This window comes from Fibroporia radiculosa (genome assembly GCF_000313525.1).
Source record: "Fibroporia radiculosa TFFH 294 genomic supercontigs, scaffold4351, whole genome shotgun sequence".
NCBI classification, from domain to species: domain Eukaryota; kingdom Fungi; phylum Basidiomycota; class Agaricomycetes; order Polyporales; family Fibroporiaceae; genus Fibroporia; species Fibroporia radiculosa.
This window is the reverse complement of record NW_012133711.1, coordinates 3,094-19,056: the sequence shown is the minus strand read 5'-3', so window position 1 is coordinate 19,056 and position 15,963 is coordinate 3,094. Positions and strand designations below refer to the sequence as shown.

At 49.0% G+C, this 15,963-nt stretch overlaps 7 protein-coding genes across 7 annotated transcripts; 4 read left to right on the top strand and 3 right to left on the bottom strand.

Annotated features, from left to right (window-relative positions):
- Positions 1-1,008: 1,008 nt before the first annotated feature.
- On the top strand, positions 1,009-1,401 carry FIBRA_08886 (uncharacterized protein; the record flags this gene model as incomplete). The annotated part of the gene is made up of 2 exons (XM_012330500.1): positions 1,009-1,247; positions 1,296-1,401. The coding sequence occupies 2 exons, from the start codon at positions 1,009-1,011 to the stop codon at positions 1,399-1,401; spliced, it is 345 nt and encodes a 114-aa protein (XP_012185890.1).
- A 588-nt stretch (positions 1,402-1,989) lies between these two features.
- Positions 1,990-3,853, top strand: FIBRA_08885 (uncharacterized protein; the record flags this gene model as incomplete). Its single annotated transcript, XM_012330499.1, has 6 exons — positions 1,990-2,581; positions 2,688-2,849; positions 2,899-3,018; positions 3,072-3,216; positions 3,267-3,508; positions 3,561-3,853. 6 exons carry the CDS (start codon positions 1,990-1,992, stop codon positions 3,851-3,853), a joined length of 1,554 nt encoding a protein of 517 aa, XP_012185889.1.
- A 331-nt stretch (positions 3,854-4,184) lies between these two features.
- On the top strand, positions 4,185-5,675 carry FIBRA_08884 (uncharacterized protein; the record flags this gene model as incomplete). The annotated part of the gene is made up of 6 exons (XM_012330498.1): positions 4,185-4,318; positions 4,371-4,393; positions 4,451-4,609; positions 4,671-4,985; positions 5,035-5,410; positions 5,474-5,675. 6 exons carry the CDS (start codon positions 4,185-4,187, stop codon positions 5,673-5,675), a joined length of 1,209 nt encoding a protein of 402 aa, XP_012185888.1.
- An 874-nt stretch (positions 5,676-6,549) lies between these two features.
- FIBRA_08883 (uncharacterized protein) lies at positions 6,550-7,693 on the bottom strand (the record flags this gene model as incomplete). The annotated part of the gene is made up of 8 exons (XM_012330497.1): positions 6,550-6,657; positions 6,708-6,802; positions 6,854-6,898; positions 6,954-7,027; positions 7,085-7,158; positions 7,215-7,252; positions 7,308-7,427; positions 7,486-7,693. 8 exons carry the CDS (start codon positions 7,691-7,693, stop codon positions 6,550-6,552), a joined length of 762 nt encoding a protein of 253 aa, XP_012185887.1.
- A 1,382-nt stretch (positions 7,694-9,075) lies between these two features.
- On the top strand, positions 9,076-11,032 carry FIBRA_08882 (uncharacterized protein; the record flags this gene model as incomplete). The annotated part of the gene is made up of 11 exons (XM_012330496.1): positions 9,076-9,087; positions 9,144-9,198; positions 9,250-9,335; positions 9,387-9,504; positions 9,552-9,634; positions 9,689-9,924; positions 9,980-10,046; positions 10,104-10,157; positions 10,215-10,324; positions 10,373-10,502; positions 10,556-11,032. 11 exons carry the CDS (start codon positions 9,076-9,078, stop codon positions 11,030-11,032), a joined length of 1,428 nt encoding a protein of 475 aa, XP_012185886.1.
- Positions 11,033-11,621: 589 nt separating this feature from the next.
- On the bottom strand, positions 11,622-12,503 carry FIBRA_08881 (uncharacterized protein; the record flags this gene model as incomplete). Its single annotated transcript, XM_012330495.1, has 5 exons — positions 11,622-11,637; positions 11,686-11,798; positions 11,852-11,967; positions 12,036-12,122; positions 12,443-12,503. The coding sequence occupies 5 exons, from the start codon at positions 12,501-12,503 to the stop codon at positions 11,622-11,624; spliced, it is 393 nt and encodes a 130-aa protein (XP_012185885.1).
- Positions 12,504-13,840: 1,337 nt separating this feature from the next.
- FIBRA_08880 (uncharacterized protein) lies at positions 13,841-14,740 on the bottom strand (the record flags this gene model as incomplete). The annotated part of the gene is made up of 6 exons (XM_012330494.1): positions 13,841-13,856; positions 13,918-14,030; positions 14,082-14,197; positions 14,263-14,346; positions 14,402-14,611; positions 14,680-14,740. 6 exons carry the CDS (start codon positions 14,738-14,740, stop codon positions 13,841-13,843), a joined length of 600 nt encoding a protein of 199 aa, XP_012185884.1.
- Between the last annotated feature and the right edge of the window lie 1,223 nt (positions 14,741-15,963).

Here is a 15,963-nt window from a genome sequence, read left to right as displayed (position 1 = left end):
ATGATTCCCAAAGGGTAGTCGATGACATGCAGCATGCCATGCGTGATTGCGCCGAAAGTCACACTTAGGTCGCAGGAAAGTCAGTGTGACCGCATTTTCGAGAAACTCGCATTTTTTCTAGTGCCCAAAAGCACATCTGCGCCGCAGAACTTTCTGCGAGCCCAGCTGCGTCAACTTTGAACTTCCCTAGTGTTCTTGGCCGCGGCACTGCCCCGACATAGAACTCAAGATTATAGATCCAAACTCCTTCAAACCGTGGAAATTCCTGACTTCGATACCCGGTGGTACGACCATGGCGCGCACAACACCGTTGGAACGCATTGCCGAAGTTTTCTCCTGCAAAAGCCTAAACCCCGCGCATACATGGTGCCCTTGTTCCCTGAACCTCCGCGCACCAGGCTTGTTGTGACATCTCATACCGAGGATATTCGTCACATCGTTCTCTTGGTTGGAGCCTAATTGAGTTCTGGAAGTACGTAGATGGCGTCCAAATCTGTGTCGATTGCAGCGATGGGGATGGGGAATGAGGGCGCTACTTCAGAACCACATATACTCGAGGTTATATATGTGCTATTCCCATACGATGTCCACGAGTTACTTCTTTGTTCAGTACCTCTCGAAAGATCTTGCCTTTCTCTGCGATATGAATACCTCACACTGCATAGTAGTAGGGAAAGTGCTATTAGATACCACCAAAGAAGATAACGAAAACTTATGAGATTCCTTCAATGAAGAGGAATATTGATTTGAATGTTAGAAAACTATGGCTGTAAAGCTCACTCTAAGTATGCAAAATCTGTGAGAGTCTGAGGGCAAAGATCTTAAGTTCGGACCGCGATAACTTGAAGGCGCGTCGCGGCGCGTCAATCACGTGGTTACCGTGTGATTGTCGCCGACTCGAACGGGTCGGACCGATGGTTCGGTCACCCTCGGTCACCGATCGCAACTACTTCAAGTTACTGTACCTGGCGGCAGCGTCACGATTGTCGATACCTTCAACTCTTTCCGATGTCTTCACCGTCCGAGTCCGACAAGAGCAGCGCAAAACCTAGCAAGAAATCTGCGCGCGTAGATTCCGCCCAGTCCACTAGCGACATCAACAGGCTACAGCGACCGCGAGAGAATGACATACGTCCTTCGCTATGGAAGCGCATTGTCGTTATACTCACCCTTACTGCTCTCTTTTTGCTCGCGCTGACAATACGTGCGCGACTGAATCGTCCCCCACGGGTGATCTACGCGTCGAGGTGAGTAGGTCTTGGGTACTGCCTTACAGAGCCATTTATTTGGACTAGGTACTCCAAAGAACATAAATATAGGCCGGCTGCAAGTCCTATAATTACCGAGACCTTGAAGGATGGGCGAATTCGTTTGAGGGGTGCGATGCCCACTGGGCTATGAATGTACGTCTATCGTGCTATAGATTCGCTTGAGCTGCTAACGGCTTTCTAAGATTCATTCTAATTGGGACGGACGGTTCGCATATCTCGTTACATTCTTTATGTCTCATTCTTTTTGTGCATCTTCTTCCCATGCGGAATGATTCCTTTGGTGCTCGAAGTCTAAAGTATCCATTTGCCATTTTACATTTACCCCCTGGCTCCACGTCCCACAACCTAGCGCTTAGGCTTTCTCAGTATCGATGCTGGCGATACTTGTCGGCCCCGATTGCATGTACTGCGTCCTTATCCTGAAATAACTATCGTCCTCGTTGTGCACTGGTACACCCATGCGAGATTGGAGACTGCCTTCCCGGAAAGGCAACCTTCTATTCGGAGACTGCTCCTCTTCCTTTCTCGTTGAGCCTTTTCCTCCATCGGCTGAAGATGCTCTGCTGTGCGACACAATCAAGATAGTCGTCAACAGTCGTCCTGAGAGTCTGACAATCTGAGGCAGTCTGTCTCTCGGACTACCTCTTCGTTTAGTTTCCGAGCTATACGCGTTTGTATATTGTTTCTTTGGATTCTTACGGCTCTCGTATCATCCAACATGCAAGCTTCCAGACCCATTGTCGACGAGAAAAATCCGTTCTACTGCCCGTCCCTTTCTGCCGCTACATTCCTCGAAAATGTCCGCCTGCAATTTTGCTGCGAGGATCCCCCTCCATATACTCGCACCGCAGCAGAGAGTCTCCCGTCTTTTCCTGAACGCCTCCATCAATCTCTCGACGAAACCGATATCTTCAAATTGCTCTGCGATGGTCCACCCATTTCTACTGAAGACGAAACTCCCGAATATTCTTCTGTACTGCATAGCGCATGTCTCGTCCCACAATGTGGAAGTACCCCAATTATCCACTCAAATCGAGTCGTGCAAAATCGCCTCGGGGCCAAGCGCAAACGCTCAATTTCTGCCGATACATTCAGCGAGCTCCTGGCTCCACCCAAGCGCGAGCGCTCGTCCCAGAGCGTGAACGATGCCTCTTTCGAGCTGAGTGCGAAGGCTGGGCGCATTCGATATTTCGGTGCCTCCAGCGACACATACGTCTCTCCGTTCAGTAACGAAACTTTATATCGTACACGCTCTTCGTACGGGGATATGACGAAAGCCAAAATGGGGAGGAGATTGCGCGCCTTGGAAGGTGCGTAATGATCTTGAGTATGCACGCTGATGTATGCGGATCCTATCGATGTCTGCAGGTACGTTGTTATAGGGATATATCGGTATATGCTTATCATGTTGGACAGATGAGCTGTATGGGTATCCAGTCGGCACTGAGACCCCCCGCGGAATCAAGTCGCTAGTTGCCCGCTTGGATGTGCTCTTACCCGGAATTAGGCTGAAAGAGCGACTGTATGCGCTAGACATAATCACGCACCAGCGAATAGCAGAAGTGCTTGCGGTAGACGGTACGTAACCTCCGTTAGGCCTTGCTTTGTATAACCTTTCATGCGATAGGCCATCTGAACGCACGGATTCTCGAGATGCTTCGCACGTCTGAAATTGCGTGTCTGGATTTGACCGCCTCGCTAATGGATGAAGAGGGTTTGAATATGGGGGCTCACGAGGTGCTGCAAGGTATGCCTGCCAGGACTAAGCACGCATCGTACAATCAGCTGACGGCTACTCAGTCTTCGAGAAACAAAACAGCTTTCAATTCCTTGCCGAACTCAATTTGGGAGATGCTGTGCTGGAAGATGTCGACATCGTCAGCTTGCACCGACTTCCACGACTTACTAGGCTATCTCTTAGTAACACTGGCATAGGGAACGAAGCGTTCGTCTTTGCAAAAATACCCGAGTGTCCACGGACTAATAGTCGCGCAGCGTTTTTATCCTTGTATCCCTGAAGCGCACATTGGCAGAACTTGATATTGCGTTCAACCCGCGGATTGACGATGATGCGATCCCAGCACTCCTCGCACTGCCCAAACTTTCCTTCCTCTCCTTATTCGAGACTGGCGTGCAGATTTCAGGTTTGCGGCGGTTTGCGATGACCCTTCGTACGAGAAAGAGGCAGACTCTAGTGGGGTTTGAAGCCCCACGCGAGTGTGAAGAGTATGTTGAAGGTGAGTCTCGTCCTGCAGGCGCTCAGAACAATCCCTTGGATTTCTCTGGTAGATCTGCATCGCAAACGCATGCTGTATCCGCGACCACCCTTGATCGTCAATCCGATTGAATGCTCGCGGCTCTCTCCAACAGCGCTGCGTCGAAACCTTGCCGAGCACGCTGTATTCGACGCCAGCGTAGTTGTGGGAGGCTCGGACGCTGAGATGGTGGAACGGCTGGAGCGTATTCTTACGATCCGCGAGATGGACCTGGCGGTTCGCGAGCTTATCTGGCACGGTCAGCAGAAGAATGGGATTGTTCAAGAATCCGAGGATGAATCTGAGGACCATTGCTCAAATGCATGACATGGCGCGTACAGCTTGAGAGTCCGCGCAGTTATGTGTAAAATCCTGTTCCCGCCGCTGTGTTGTGCGCTCTACTACCTGTATCGATAGCTTTCATTGTTTTTATGTAGAGATAAAGAAACCCACTGTCTTAAATGTTGTGTATTTTCAGGCCATCGAGGTTCTGCCGGTTTTCAGATGACTGGTGAAGGACGGGCCAGACCTGGTGAAAGACGTCGGCATCTGTCGGCATCCGACGGGCGCTAAGCATGCGAAACCGAAGCGTGGACTTTGAGTATGGGCACAAGTCTTTCCGTTATATCCTGGTTATACCATTCCCATCTAATCTGCAATGTCAACGGACCCCGAGGATCCAGCGCTACAGGAATCACTAGAAGAAGTCTGGTATCTGAAAGAAATCAATTTCCAACCGACCGCAGATTCTCCGTCCAGGACAGTGAAAATCGTTACCCAGAATTTCAATGGGTCAGTGGGATCACCGCAGTTGAGGTTCGGCGAGAAGTTTATGATCTTTCAGGCCGTGTTCGTTTATTGCAATATGTAGGCTTTACCCTCTCTCGTCCTCCAGTGCAGTGTGAACGCCACCCGGAAATCCAGGTAACATCCTAATTCTGCGCGGCCACATCGAGATTCAGCCTCCAGAGCGGACGACAGTGTCGTATGACTTTCTATCGCAACTCGTCGGCGAATATCTGTTGACCTCAAGTCCGGACGATGATACCTCGGCTGCGCTATCTGTCATGCCTGTCACCCGGAGTATGTGCGCCATTCGCATGTGGTTCATGAATGTGCCGCTTATGATTGTCTGCGACTGAAGAGGGTATGGATTTGAATCCGCTCTTCACCGGGCTCATGTCGTTTCGGCCAGGGGGTTCTGGCGGAGAACTCAAACTCTTTGAGCAAGCTGGAATACAACTCGTACATGGCTGGCTCGCAGATCCCGATACCCATGAATTCCAAGTTCTAGCGAAGACAGAGGATTATGACACGTCGGTGAACCTGATAGTCGAGGCGGACTTTCTTACAAAGGGGAAGTTGGTAGCCGGTAACAATGCGCCAGCTTCCCCCGGGGCGGATACCAGCGGAGTCTATGAGCTGTTGACAGACGAGGAGCGGCACAGAGTGCAAGATGGTAAGCATACACCGAATATCTCTTCGGCTCTCTGTCTTAGACTCCACAGCAATCATCATTCGCGACTTTCTTGACAGGACACAGTCACAGCTCACGTATCACGGCCTCTTTACCCTCGCATCTGTGGTCCAACCGGGCACACTCGTAGCGCTCTTTCGCAACTCCCATCTATCTGTACTTTACAAACCTACCAGCGAGTCAGACGGTGGCCTATACACACTTGTGACAGACCAGGTGTTTCTACACGAATCCTCCGTAGTCTGGGAACGCCTCGAGGACGTAGACGGCGGGATGTCATCATTCGTGGACTCGAACTTTGTGCGATCGAGCCCTGCAGGGGGGGACTATGCCGGACACACCGGCGAAAGTGCCCTTGCTGCGCTTGAAGCAGAGGCAGCTGCTTTGTCCCTGGGTGACAGTACCGAGTGAGTGGCTCATACCCTTCATGTGAGTAACCGGCAGCGTGATGATGTGTTTTACGTATACAGTCAAGAGCTTGCTAGACAGCTTCAAGCCGAGGAAGACGAACGTGCGCGTGAAATATATGCGCAGAGGGAGAGGGCACGGGAACGGGAATTGGCGTTACGTGCTCAGCGAGAAGAGGAAGCTAGGCGCGCACTGCACTCAGGACGTTCCGACCGGGACGAGTTGCGGAAGGCGAAGAAGAAGGGAGACTGCGTTATCATGTAGTCTGATATTCCCGGTCGCGCTCTGTATAGGATCTGTACTCTACCGTAACTGACCTGGTTTGTGGTTTTCAGAAATTCTTCTTTGCTGCATGATATCACAGGTTGTATTCGTCTAGTTGTTCCGAACAGCTCAAATTCGGATGGAATCTACATTTTTTCTCTCAACATTGACATGTTTACTTCACGCTGTCGGAATGGTGCAGATGCTCTATCACAGAAACTGGCCTTGCATCTTCACAGGCTCGATACTCATGTCATTGAGGAGACCTTCTATTATGGCACTTCTCAGGTCCTCGATTCGCGCTTTCACGTCTCTGTCAAGAAGCAAGGAGATCGGCCAACGCCGGGGCATTCACATTCGACTAATGGGAAGCTTTGCTCGTGACAGCACTGGCATATGAATACTCAGCGCTCAGCATGACATGCCTCCGTGCATGAACGGAAGATGCGTTGTGTGGCTTTACGTGTATCCAACATGCCTTCATCCCGCGAGTTCTAGGAAGTCAGCACTGGGTGTCTGAGCATGGTCTCTCGACTACTTCGTTAGATTGGTGTGTACCAGTCTTGTCAAGATCGCTCTGGGATTGATATCTGTCACCTTGGGCTCTAGACAGGCTGAGGGTGTCATATCGGAGGTAATTGCTTTCCCATGTTCTGCGTGGGTGATGATCTTCATTATGACTCGGTCTCCGTGAAGTGCGGCGCGGCTGTCGAGCATTGCAGTTCGCCGAATCTTGCTTCGAATGTTCGCATAGCGAATCTGCATGGTCATGAGACGCAAGTAAAAGTACAGGGTATTCTGAAGAGAACTAATTCAGCCGTCACATCCTCTTCCTCAATGACACGATGGTCCGAACTCCCGAGTCTTGAGTAATTCAAGCTGCGGAATTTCCTACGAGCGCGTTCGGGTTGAAAGCCTTGGTTGTTCCGGACTGTATGGCCCATTGGATTCCGGACATGACATGTGCCAGGAACAGTTCATTCTGAGACAAGTAAATCAGCAAATGAGTATGGAATCATTCCTTTCACTTACCTGCCATGTCTCTATGCAGTGTCCAAGGCTGGTGTAGAAGCTGCGTCCAGCAACGTTCCCAGGCTGTACACCTGCTCCCCGTTCCTGGAACCACGCTGGAGAGCGGAGTCATGATACGATAAGAGTGATGAATAAGCCCGGCCTACCAACTGGATGAGGAGTTCCGTGGTCATACTTTCGCTCTCCGGGATCTATCCAGGAGTATCATCGCAAGAGATGGATAAACGGGAAAATGGCAAACCGCACCTGAGTAAGTCGATTCGTCTACGGCGAGTACTACCGTAGCACCGACATCTCGAGGATCTGACATGAAGTTATAGCTTATCGACATCGTTTCTCAGCTTCATCCACACGTAGGGTAAGACATAACGGCGCACACTTCATCATAGAGCTCCCATCGCGAAGGCAGCATGCTTGTGCTTGGGTGAGGCGGACCAACAACATCGAACACCTCCAAAGCGGCAGGAGATCAGCTCATTTGTCTCTCAGCTTTGGTGGATAACATACAGCAGTGCAAATATCGGGATGGTAGTCAAAGAGAGCGCCTAGTGGCGAGTTGAGTACTGATCGCCGTAGATCCAAATGATAACGGCATCTCACCTACTTCCTTCTTGTAGAATTCGTCCTCGTATAGGCATGCTGAGGCGCAATGCACTCCGATATAGTTTCCTCCCGAATTCAAGAACTTCTGGAATGCAGCTTTGCCGTCCGCTTCCAAGACTTGGGGACGTCATTTTCATCGCAAAATGATAACAATGACACAATATATATGGCCTACCTTCGCCGGAGTTCTGCAAAAATAAGACAGCATCGTATCCGTTCAGTCGATCGTCGGTGAACCAGGTATGATCTTCTGTAGCATCAAAATGGACGTTGATTGATGATGCTTGGGCTTTCAGTGCCTCGATGGACGCGGGGATAGAGTCATGACGATAGCCGCGAGTGGCGGAATAAATCAAAATACGTGCGGTTGCTTGCTGCGCCATGATGGCTGAAGAATTAGAAACGACAAGATGGAGACAAAGGAAGAGCGTGGGATGGAGAGCGTAACTTCATCACGAGTTCAGCCTTGTTCATATTCGGGCTGATTTCCCTCGGCAGTTGAACTCATGGGAGAGTGGGCATCCGTACCTTTGAAGAACATGCATGATATGGGACTTTTCCACCGGGCTCCGTTGGCCATACTCACAGGCTTAGCTGTCTTTGTAGAAAGCTATGAACCAAATGCAAGTCTTCTGTATAGACCTCATTAGCTGTGTGTAAACATGAGTTGCTCTGTAGCCCTGCATCCTTTTCTTTACTTATCTGAGATTTGCACTGCGCGTAATGACCTCCCCCGTCTACAGACTATCACTACAAAGACATCATCTTTCCGACGCCATCAAAAAGCACGCGAAAGGCATTGGAATTGTGTGATAAGACTTTAGATAACACAATTATAGCTGAAAGTTGCCTTTTTGCCTTTCCAAAGCTGCGAAAGGCGCATTCATCAAGCCTTCCACTAGGTCATAAAGCAAGTCTTCTTGAGTCTCGAAAAGGGGTCCATCTCCTCCTAATGGAAAGAATGAGTTCTTTGCTGTGTATCGGACTCTGGAGGGCGGACATTGTCACGCTAGCACGTGATGATCAGGCTCTGAGTATTATAATTGAGGCCAGCCACAGGTTTTCAAGGTTCCGTGTCCTTACGTTTCGGTGAATGAATCCGCTTTGGACTTGCTGCAATCGCCTACTTCCTGAAGTTTCTGGTCTATAGTCTTCCAAAGGCTCATCATCTCAACTTATGCATTATTCTATGAGAAGCCGACTGGGAGATGGGAGACTGAAAGCTTTCTGATTGATCCTTATCCACGGTCGCTGTGTGCGATAAAGTGATCGCGTATGGGTGGCGGAATGTCCCACGGGAGGATACTGCAGTGCGTGTTTGAATTGACGTATCAGTGTCAACATACCATAATATCTTCTGGATGGCAGGAAGAATGTTGGCATCATGATGTTCTGCATCCTGGCGCCTGATGCCGGACAGCATCTCTTGTTTTTCAAGGTGCGCGGTTAACCTTTGCTGCATTCGCGGGTGACTGGAAATTGTCTGGGTTTTTGCTTACAATGCGAACTAAAGACTATGCTGACTCTCGGTCCAAACCTATGTTTCAGAGCTTGTTGTAGCAGTCCTTGGCGCGCTTCTAGCATCGACATGACAAGACAGGCGCGTTCTCATGAAGTTGATTCCCCGGAGCATGAGGCCGGATATAAGCGTCAAAGGGTGGCGATGCCCTTGGAGTCATGGGACGTTGTGCCAGCGTAGCTCACGGAATCGAGGCAAGGCAATCTCTCTCCTTCCATCTCATTCCTCGCATCTAACTCCTTGATAATGGACAGAGAGGTTCATATAACGCCATTGACTGTTCAAGCGTCTTTCTAATGACTTGATTATGGTAGGTTGGTGTACCATTAGCAGCTCCGCTGGCTCTTGATATTTTAATTGTGGGTGGAGGTACGTGTGCAAAGTTATGCTGTGTTGCTCTCACTAAGGATTATGGTACAGGTATATCTGGACTCGCTAGTGCTATCGCTCTCTCTCGTGCGGGCCACAAAATTCTCGTCCTGGAACAAGGTGATGGAGAAAATAACGTAGAGTGATATGTATTTGCTATCCAACCACACACCCTGACGTTGTGGTAGAGAAGAGAAGGTGGACTCCGTATCCCACCAAACATGTCTAAGATACTCTTTCACTGGGGTTTCCAATACCAACTGCAAGAAATCGGTGTGATTTCTCATGCAGTCTCCCTATCAAAATGTAAGTTCTATTCCAGCTGAATTTACTAGACACTAAATTCTTTACAGTTGAAACTGGAGAACCCCTTGGGGTTCAGCTGTGTGACCCCGAAGTGATGAAGGAGACACGAGGAGAATTTGTAATGACGACGGTTTGTACCGGCATTTCGTGTTAAAGCTCACACTGAGGATTTATTGCTGCACAGCATAAGGAACTTCATCAAATGTTCACCGAGATCGCTACAAGTCTCGGCGTCAAAATTCGTTATAATGCACGGGTAGCCATGGTTTATCCTGCTCAACGTCAAGTGACGCTTCATTCGGGCGAGACGCTGTCAGGAGACATGATCTTGGGTGCGGATGGTGAGATGGGGATGTGTCGATCGATTGTGACAGGATGTGAAGACGAGAGCAGACAATCGATAGGATTGACATTGTTCAGGTGAGTCTTCATTGAGTGTAGGTGTTGTCATCGTATTTTCATTTGGGCGACTTAGTGTGATGTTAGATACGACTGGAAGAGATGTCCCCAGCGAGATTCTGGATATCATAAACCATAAAGAGGTGAGTGAAAAACACAAAGTCATCTTCTGTCTGTCTCAAAAATTCTGCTTGTCTTAGAATCCGCTCTACTTCGCATACGGTGATGGGCGAACCGCTTGCGGATACCCTGTGGTAAGCATTACCTACACGTATTATGAACCAATTCTTATGTCTAAGACACGGCCGTAGCGAAATCATACATGTCTTGTCTTTCATTTTTTCTTGCCGGAGCAAGTGAGCTGCGACGAATCGCCCCTCGTCCAGTTGAGACGCCTATTACCGAAGCAGTGTGATCCAAGGTGAGTCGATTTGGTCGATACTCCTTGAGAAGCCTGACACCTTTTGAGACTCCGAATGATAGCGGATTTAGCACTCAGCGCCACGTGCATACCTATGAAAGATGCCCCGTCCGTGGGGGATTGGGTGCACGATAGTGGACCACTAGCTCTAGTTGGCCAGGCCGCACATCCTTTTATTGTGAGCTCCTGAATCTTTTGAGACACCGAGTAGTCCTTAGTTCCGGTTCACAGCCCGGAACTCTCCAAGAAATAGCTCTTGGAGTAGAGGATGGAGCTGTCTTGGGTAGATTGTTCTCTCATGTCAGCAATCGAGAGCAAATTGGCGGGTTCCTGTGGGCCTTCCAGGAACTTCGGCAGCAACGATGCATGGCGGCGTTGGAACTGGCTTCCTCGACACTATGGTATATGGCCTTGAAGAATGGTCCAGAACAGCAGGCCCGGGATAGGGCTTTTATTGCGCAGTATAAGCTTGGCGAAAGCCCTTTCAAGGCGGGACCTTATGGGGGCGATGATATATACTGGTTAGGGACCGTAGCAGAATTTGCTTACGACTGTGAGGAAGAAGCAGACAGCTGGTGGATGCGGTGGGGTGTTTTATGGGAACGTGCGCACGAAACCGGCCAGGGCCGCCTTGCACAATCACAGGATGGCACCTTTGATTTGTCATCGATGGGAGTCTCTGTCGTCGAGACTGTTGTGGATAGCTAGCTGCTTTGCTGGGGGTCTGGGGTGCGTGGACTGCTGGACAAGTAGTCCGCGTGATATTTATTTGAATACGTGAGGCGCACACCTAGACTAGTTGCTTGTAAATCTTATGTATCGTTCGCCACTGTATGTTTTATCGAATGCAAAAGCTGCTCCTGCCTAATGTCTCTCACTTTTCCTCCGAGGCTGGGAATCTAACTTGAGCTGGCTTGCAACGTACTTCAGTCATCTTTCCAATGATTCTGTATCATCGAATCTATAGGCGCCTTAGTACTACATTTCAGGTCGATCCACCACGCAACATGTCATTCAAGAAATGCTCTATTTGATGAGTTCCATTTCCAAATAGATCTTGCACTGCAGGAATTATTCACTTGCGTTCATAGTCGTTGTCTCACGTTAAATGATATTAGGCTTTCTCGCGATATCATAAAGGTTTAGATTAAATGAATCCATCGCACAAGCTCTAAAAACGGTGCATCCCAATTCGGATATAGCTTACACAAGCCAAACTATGATGTGCAGCTAGTGATCCCCAGAAAAACCACAAAATAGCCCGAGCCTCATTGACATCGGATCGAATCGACGCACTTCAGTCGTAGAACACCCTATGTACGAGGTTAGTGTTTGAGCCTGTCATGGATGGGCAGACTTACTCTACGATCCAGTCATTCTCATAAACTTCGGGAGAGACACAGTAGCCGCCAGCTGTGTACGAATCTGGATAGTCACTGAAGCATTCGTCTGCCACTAGGAATCCATTAGCTCCCTAAGGACGCCATTAACATGCTTGCGCCAGTTCCGAGAACTATGAGCACATACAACGTCGAAGACGCAAACTTCATACTCGATAGTATCGAGGTTGGCATATGCATACTCGCAAACGCCGCCAATAGTGATAGTCGTTAAGCTCTGTGCAGCTGCAAGGAAGTATTCGTCTGAAGACCAGAAGTACGCAATTAACTGAGTATCCACGCTTCAAAATGAGGTCTATGTTTATGCTGACCATATAGATCTTCCAGTGAATCCGTCAGCGTGAGGCACTGGTCCCAAAGCGGCTGTCCGGTGGCGACGTTAGCGCATTCAACGGTACCTGTATAGCGAAATTTAGTGAAGACATTTCCCCATGTCAGACGAAGCCTTGCAGTTTGTATTGCAGGTCACAAATTGCCGCTTCTCATTCTGCATCGCAGTGGAACGCGTAGTGGCGTTCTTGCTCAGAGCTGCAAACCCTGGGCAAGTACGAGTGATAATTTGAACCTCCTTGTCGTTGCGGACGATGGTGTTTGTGCTGACCACTTCGCCGTCGGTTCCGCAAGCCTCTCTGACACTGGTGGTTGCAGCTGTGACGATTATAATGACAATCAACAACAAGATCTCGCAAACGTTGGTCGCACGGGTTGTATAACATACCGACGGCGGAAAGCAAGACAACGCTCGCAAAGATGATCGAGGACAGCCAGGTAAGCTGCATTGGAGTTTATGAGATTGCGAGGGTGACTGACTGGTGAGTTTTGAGTGCCGGTACATGATGACCTTTATATCTGTAAACATACTTCCCCTTTACACCTCACTGTTGTCGTACAACAAGGTGCTTACATCCGGGTCACATCTCAACAATCAGAGCAAGCACCGCGATCATATTGGCATGTTCACGGCATGTCCATCATATGTCGATGATTCAATGTCTCTTCTGTCAGGACTTCCGGGGAAAGATTCTGACGCTAGTGCTCATTGTTCATACGGAAACATCTGCACTCGTATACTCGCATGGGTCCGCATCCTGACTTTCACGCAAAGAGCGTGCGATATCCTTTGACTCCTCGAAACCACGGCTTTGACGGCCTGAAAGTTTGAAAGTTTAAAGGCGAGTCAATCGTTTTCTCACCTGATCGGTCGATCTTTATTTATGAATATTCTCGGTATATCGGAACTCGGCAGTCCCTCAGCGGAAGACCAAATTGTGGTGATTGGGCGGCAGGCGCATAGGCACATTGATTTGTGATTCAAAGCCAGCCTCAGGGACGACGTCGGGCTATGGATCAACTCAGATCGTCACTTGACCACAATCACAAGTAAAAGGCGTGAGGCGAAGTATGAGGAGTGATGGGACGACATCCGACGCTCCGTGTCCTGTCGCGTTTCTCGGAGGTGATCTACTCAAGGGCCTTCTTCACCATAATAGGCACGCTTGGCTAAGACACTCGGACAACTCCCACGCAATATCAGGAATGGGATGCCGACTGAAAAGGTTCTGCGAATCGTTGGGCTCACGGGCCAGGATATGTCGCAGATATGGCAATAAAATCTCCAACGACTAAATAAAGACATCTGTCACCGAAACTACTATGGGAGGTTGACTGACAGCGTGCCGATGTGCCTGCTCGACTTGCTAGGTGTGTGAATACATTGCACATAGCAGTTATACAGGATTCTAACGCGAATACAATCATCGGGATGCTGAAATAATCCGTAAATCGCCTTGACTAAAGGTTGGAAGGCTACTAGCGCAAAATAATGGGAAAATTCCTGGTGCTGTGTCTGGACGTACTTCTGACATGCTTGGTGAGGACTTCAGTTAGTAACAATTTCCGATCGCCGATACGCGCCATCGAAACTACACGGGGGTCGACTCCCCAAGCAAGCAAGTCCACTGCGCATACTCCAATAATAAATTCCAGATTACACATATACAAACATCATCACACAGAACAATCATGTTAAACGTGGAACCAGCACCCGGAAAATTCGCCAAAGAACCCATGTGAAACCTATTAGATCAGTGTTGACATCGACTGGTATCAACATTCTTCAACCATAGTACACCCTATGTAGAGGATGAGTGTTTTGAGCATCTCATGGATGACTCATGATCTTTGCAGACTTACTCCAAGATCCAGTCGTTCTCGTAAACTTCAGGAGAAACACAATACCCGCCAGCCGTGTACGAGTACGGATAGTCACTGAAGCACTCGTCTGCCACCCTGAAGCCATTATACCCCTGTGAAATCCATGAGCATGCTTGCGCCAATACCGAGGACCAAGCACATACAACGTCGTAATAGCAAACTTCATATTCAATAACATCGAGGTTGGCATACGCATACTCGCAAACGCCGTCGTCGTTGAAGGTTGTCAACGTTTGTGCCGGCGCGAGGAAGTATTCACCTGAGAAGCAAAGTATGTAGTCATTGATCATCGTGTGTCCACGCTTCAATGGGATATCTTCTTACCATCCAGGTCTTCCAGTGCGTCAGTAAGCGTGACGCAGTAATCGTAAAGCGGCTGATCGGCGATGTCGGCGCATTCAACAGTGCCTGTGTCATGCAGACTTGTGAGGACAATTCGTCTCCACGTCAAGCGAATTCTTACAGTCTGTATTGCAGGTCAAAAGTTGCCGCTTCTCGTTCGGCACCGCGGTACGACCAGCAATGGAGCGCGTGGTGGTGTTCTTGCTCAAAGCCGCAAACCCTGGGCAAGTACGAGTAGTAACCTGGAATTCCTTGTTGTTGTGGACGATGGTGTTTGTGCTAACTACTTCGCCGTCGGTTCCGCAAGCCTCTTTGACACTGGTGGTTGCAGCTGTGACGATGGTAACAGCGATCAGCAACAATACCCCCTGGCATTGATTGCATGCTTGCATGACATACCGACGACGGAGAGCAAGGAGAAGCTCGCGAAGACGGCTGAGGACAACCAGGTAAGCTGCATTGTAGTCGATGGGATTTCGAGAGCGGTTGACTGGTGAGGTATGAGTTCTTTCTAGTGCATGGGGGTTTTTATACCTGGAGGAATTCTTGTGAACATATTATTTTTCGACGTCAGGCCACTTGGCGCTTACAGCAACAACATCTGACTTGATCACCTTTCAAATTTCGATGCTCAGAAAATGCGTCGCGGCCATGCCAAGGTACTCCAGGTGTGGCCACCTATGCATGCTTCTACTTCCTGTCAAGACTACATGGGGAAAGAATCTGATCTTAACGCTCATCGTTCATCCAGAGACGTCCATGGAGCTCGTATACTCGGATAGATTCGCGCCCTTGTGGTTTCGCGCGAAGAATGTTCTAAATATCTTCTTCTGCGTTATGGTTCTAATGGACTCTATGCACTACTACAGTGAGGGGATCGTCCTCTAGGTGATCGGTGCACCTGATTTATGGCCGAAATATCATGATACAAGGATTCCATAGTATCGGTACGTCAAAACCCTCTACCTATGAACGGATTTTTTGATCGCGGTTTATACGCACGTTGGGTTCGGATTCAAGGCTGTACCTAGATACAAGGCTAGTCTCTCTAGACATCATCCGCCTGACCAGAATATTGACTAAAGGCTGGGATGTTCATAGAAATGGTGGAACAATCGCCGGTGCTCCGTGTCCAGCCGCATTCCCTCTGAGTTGCGTCCATCAAGCCTTCCGTACCGTGTTTAGCACTCCTTGGCGATAACTTGATTGACATCTCGTATTATAAAGCTGACAGATGTAATGCGATGTGGAGTTCTCCCGGAGCGCACATAGGACACGGATCGAGAGGATTCTGTATCAGGTTCGCAGGCCTTGACATGCCCTCGATAAAGCAAGGATTTCGTGTGGCCGAAACAGGAAATTTCATGAAATATCTTTGACCACGCCATTGTCGCTATTTAGACGGTTTCTGCTTGTGTCATATGTACCACGGTGCGTTAATTCGGTTTGTGGATCGAATTACTGCATATTTTGGAATATATTCGGCGTTCCGAGCCGAATGTTGCCTCAATGAGGATGACAGTTTGACATACAGTAATAATTTGGTGAGTGAAGATTATCTACGTAAGGTTTGGTAGAGGCTGCCGGGATTTGGAAACTGCCGATCAGCAGCAACCAGCGTCGCGAGATTGCAAAAAGGCCCATGGAACCGATGCGTTACATTTGCATTGCAGACTACATATA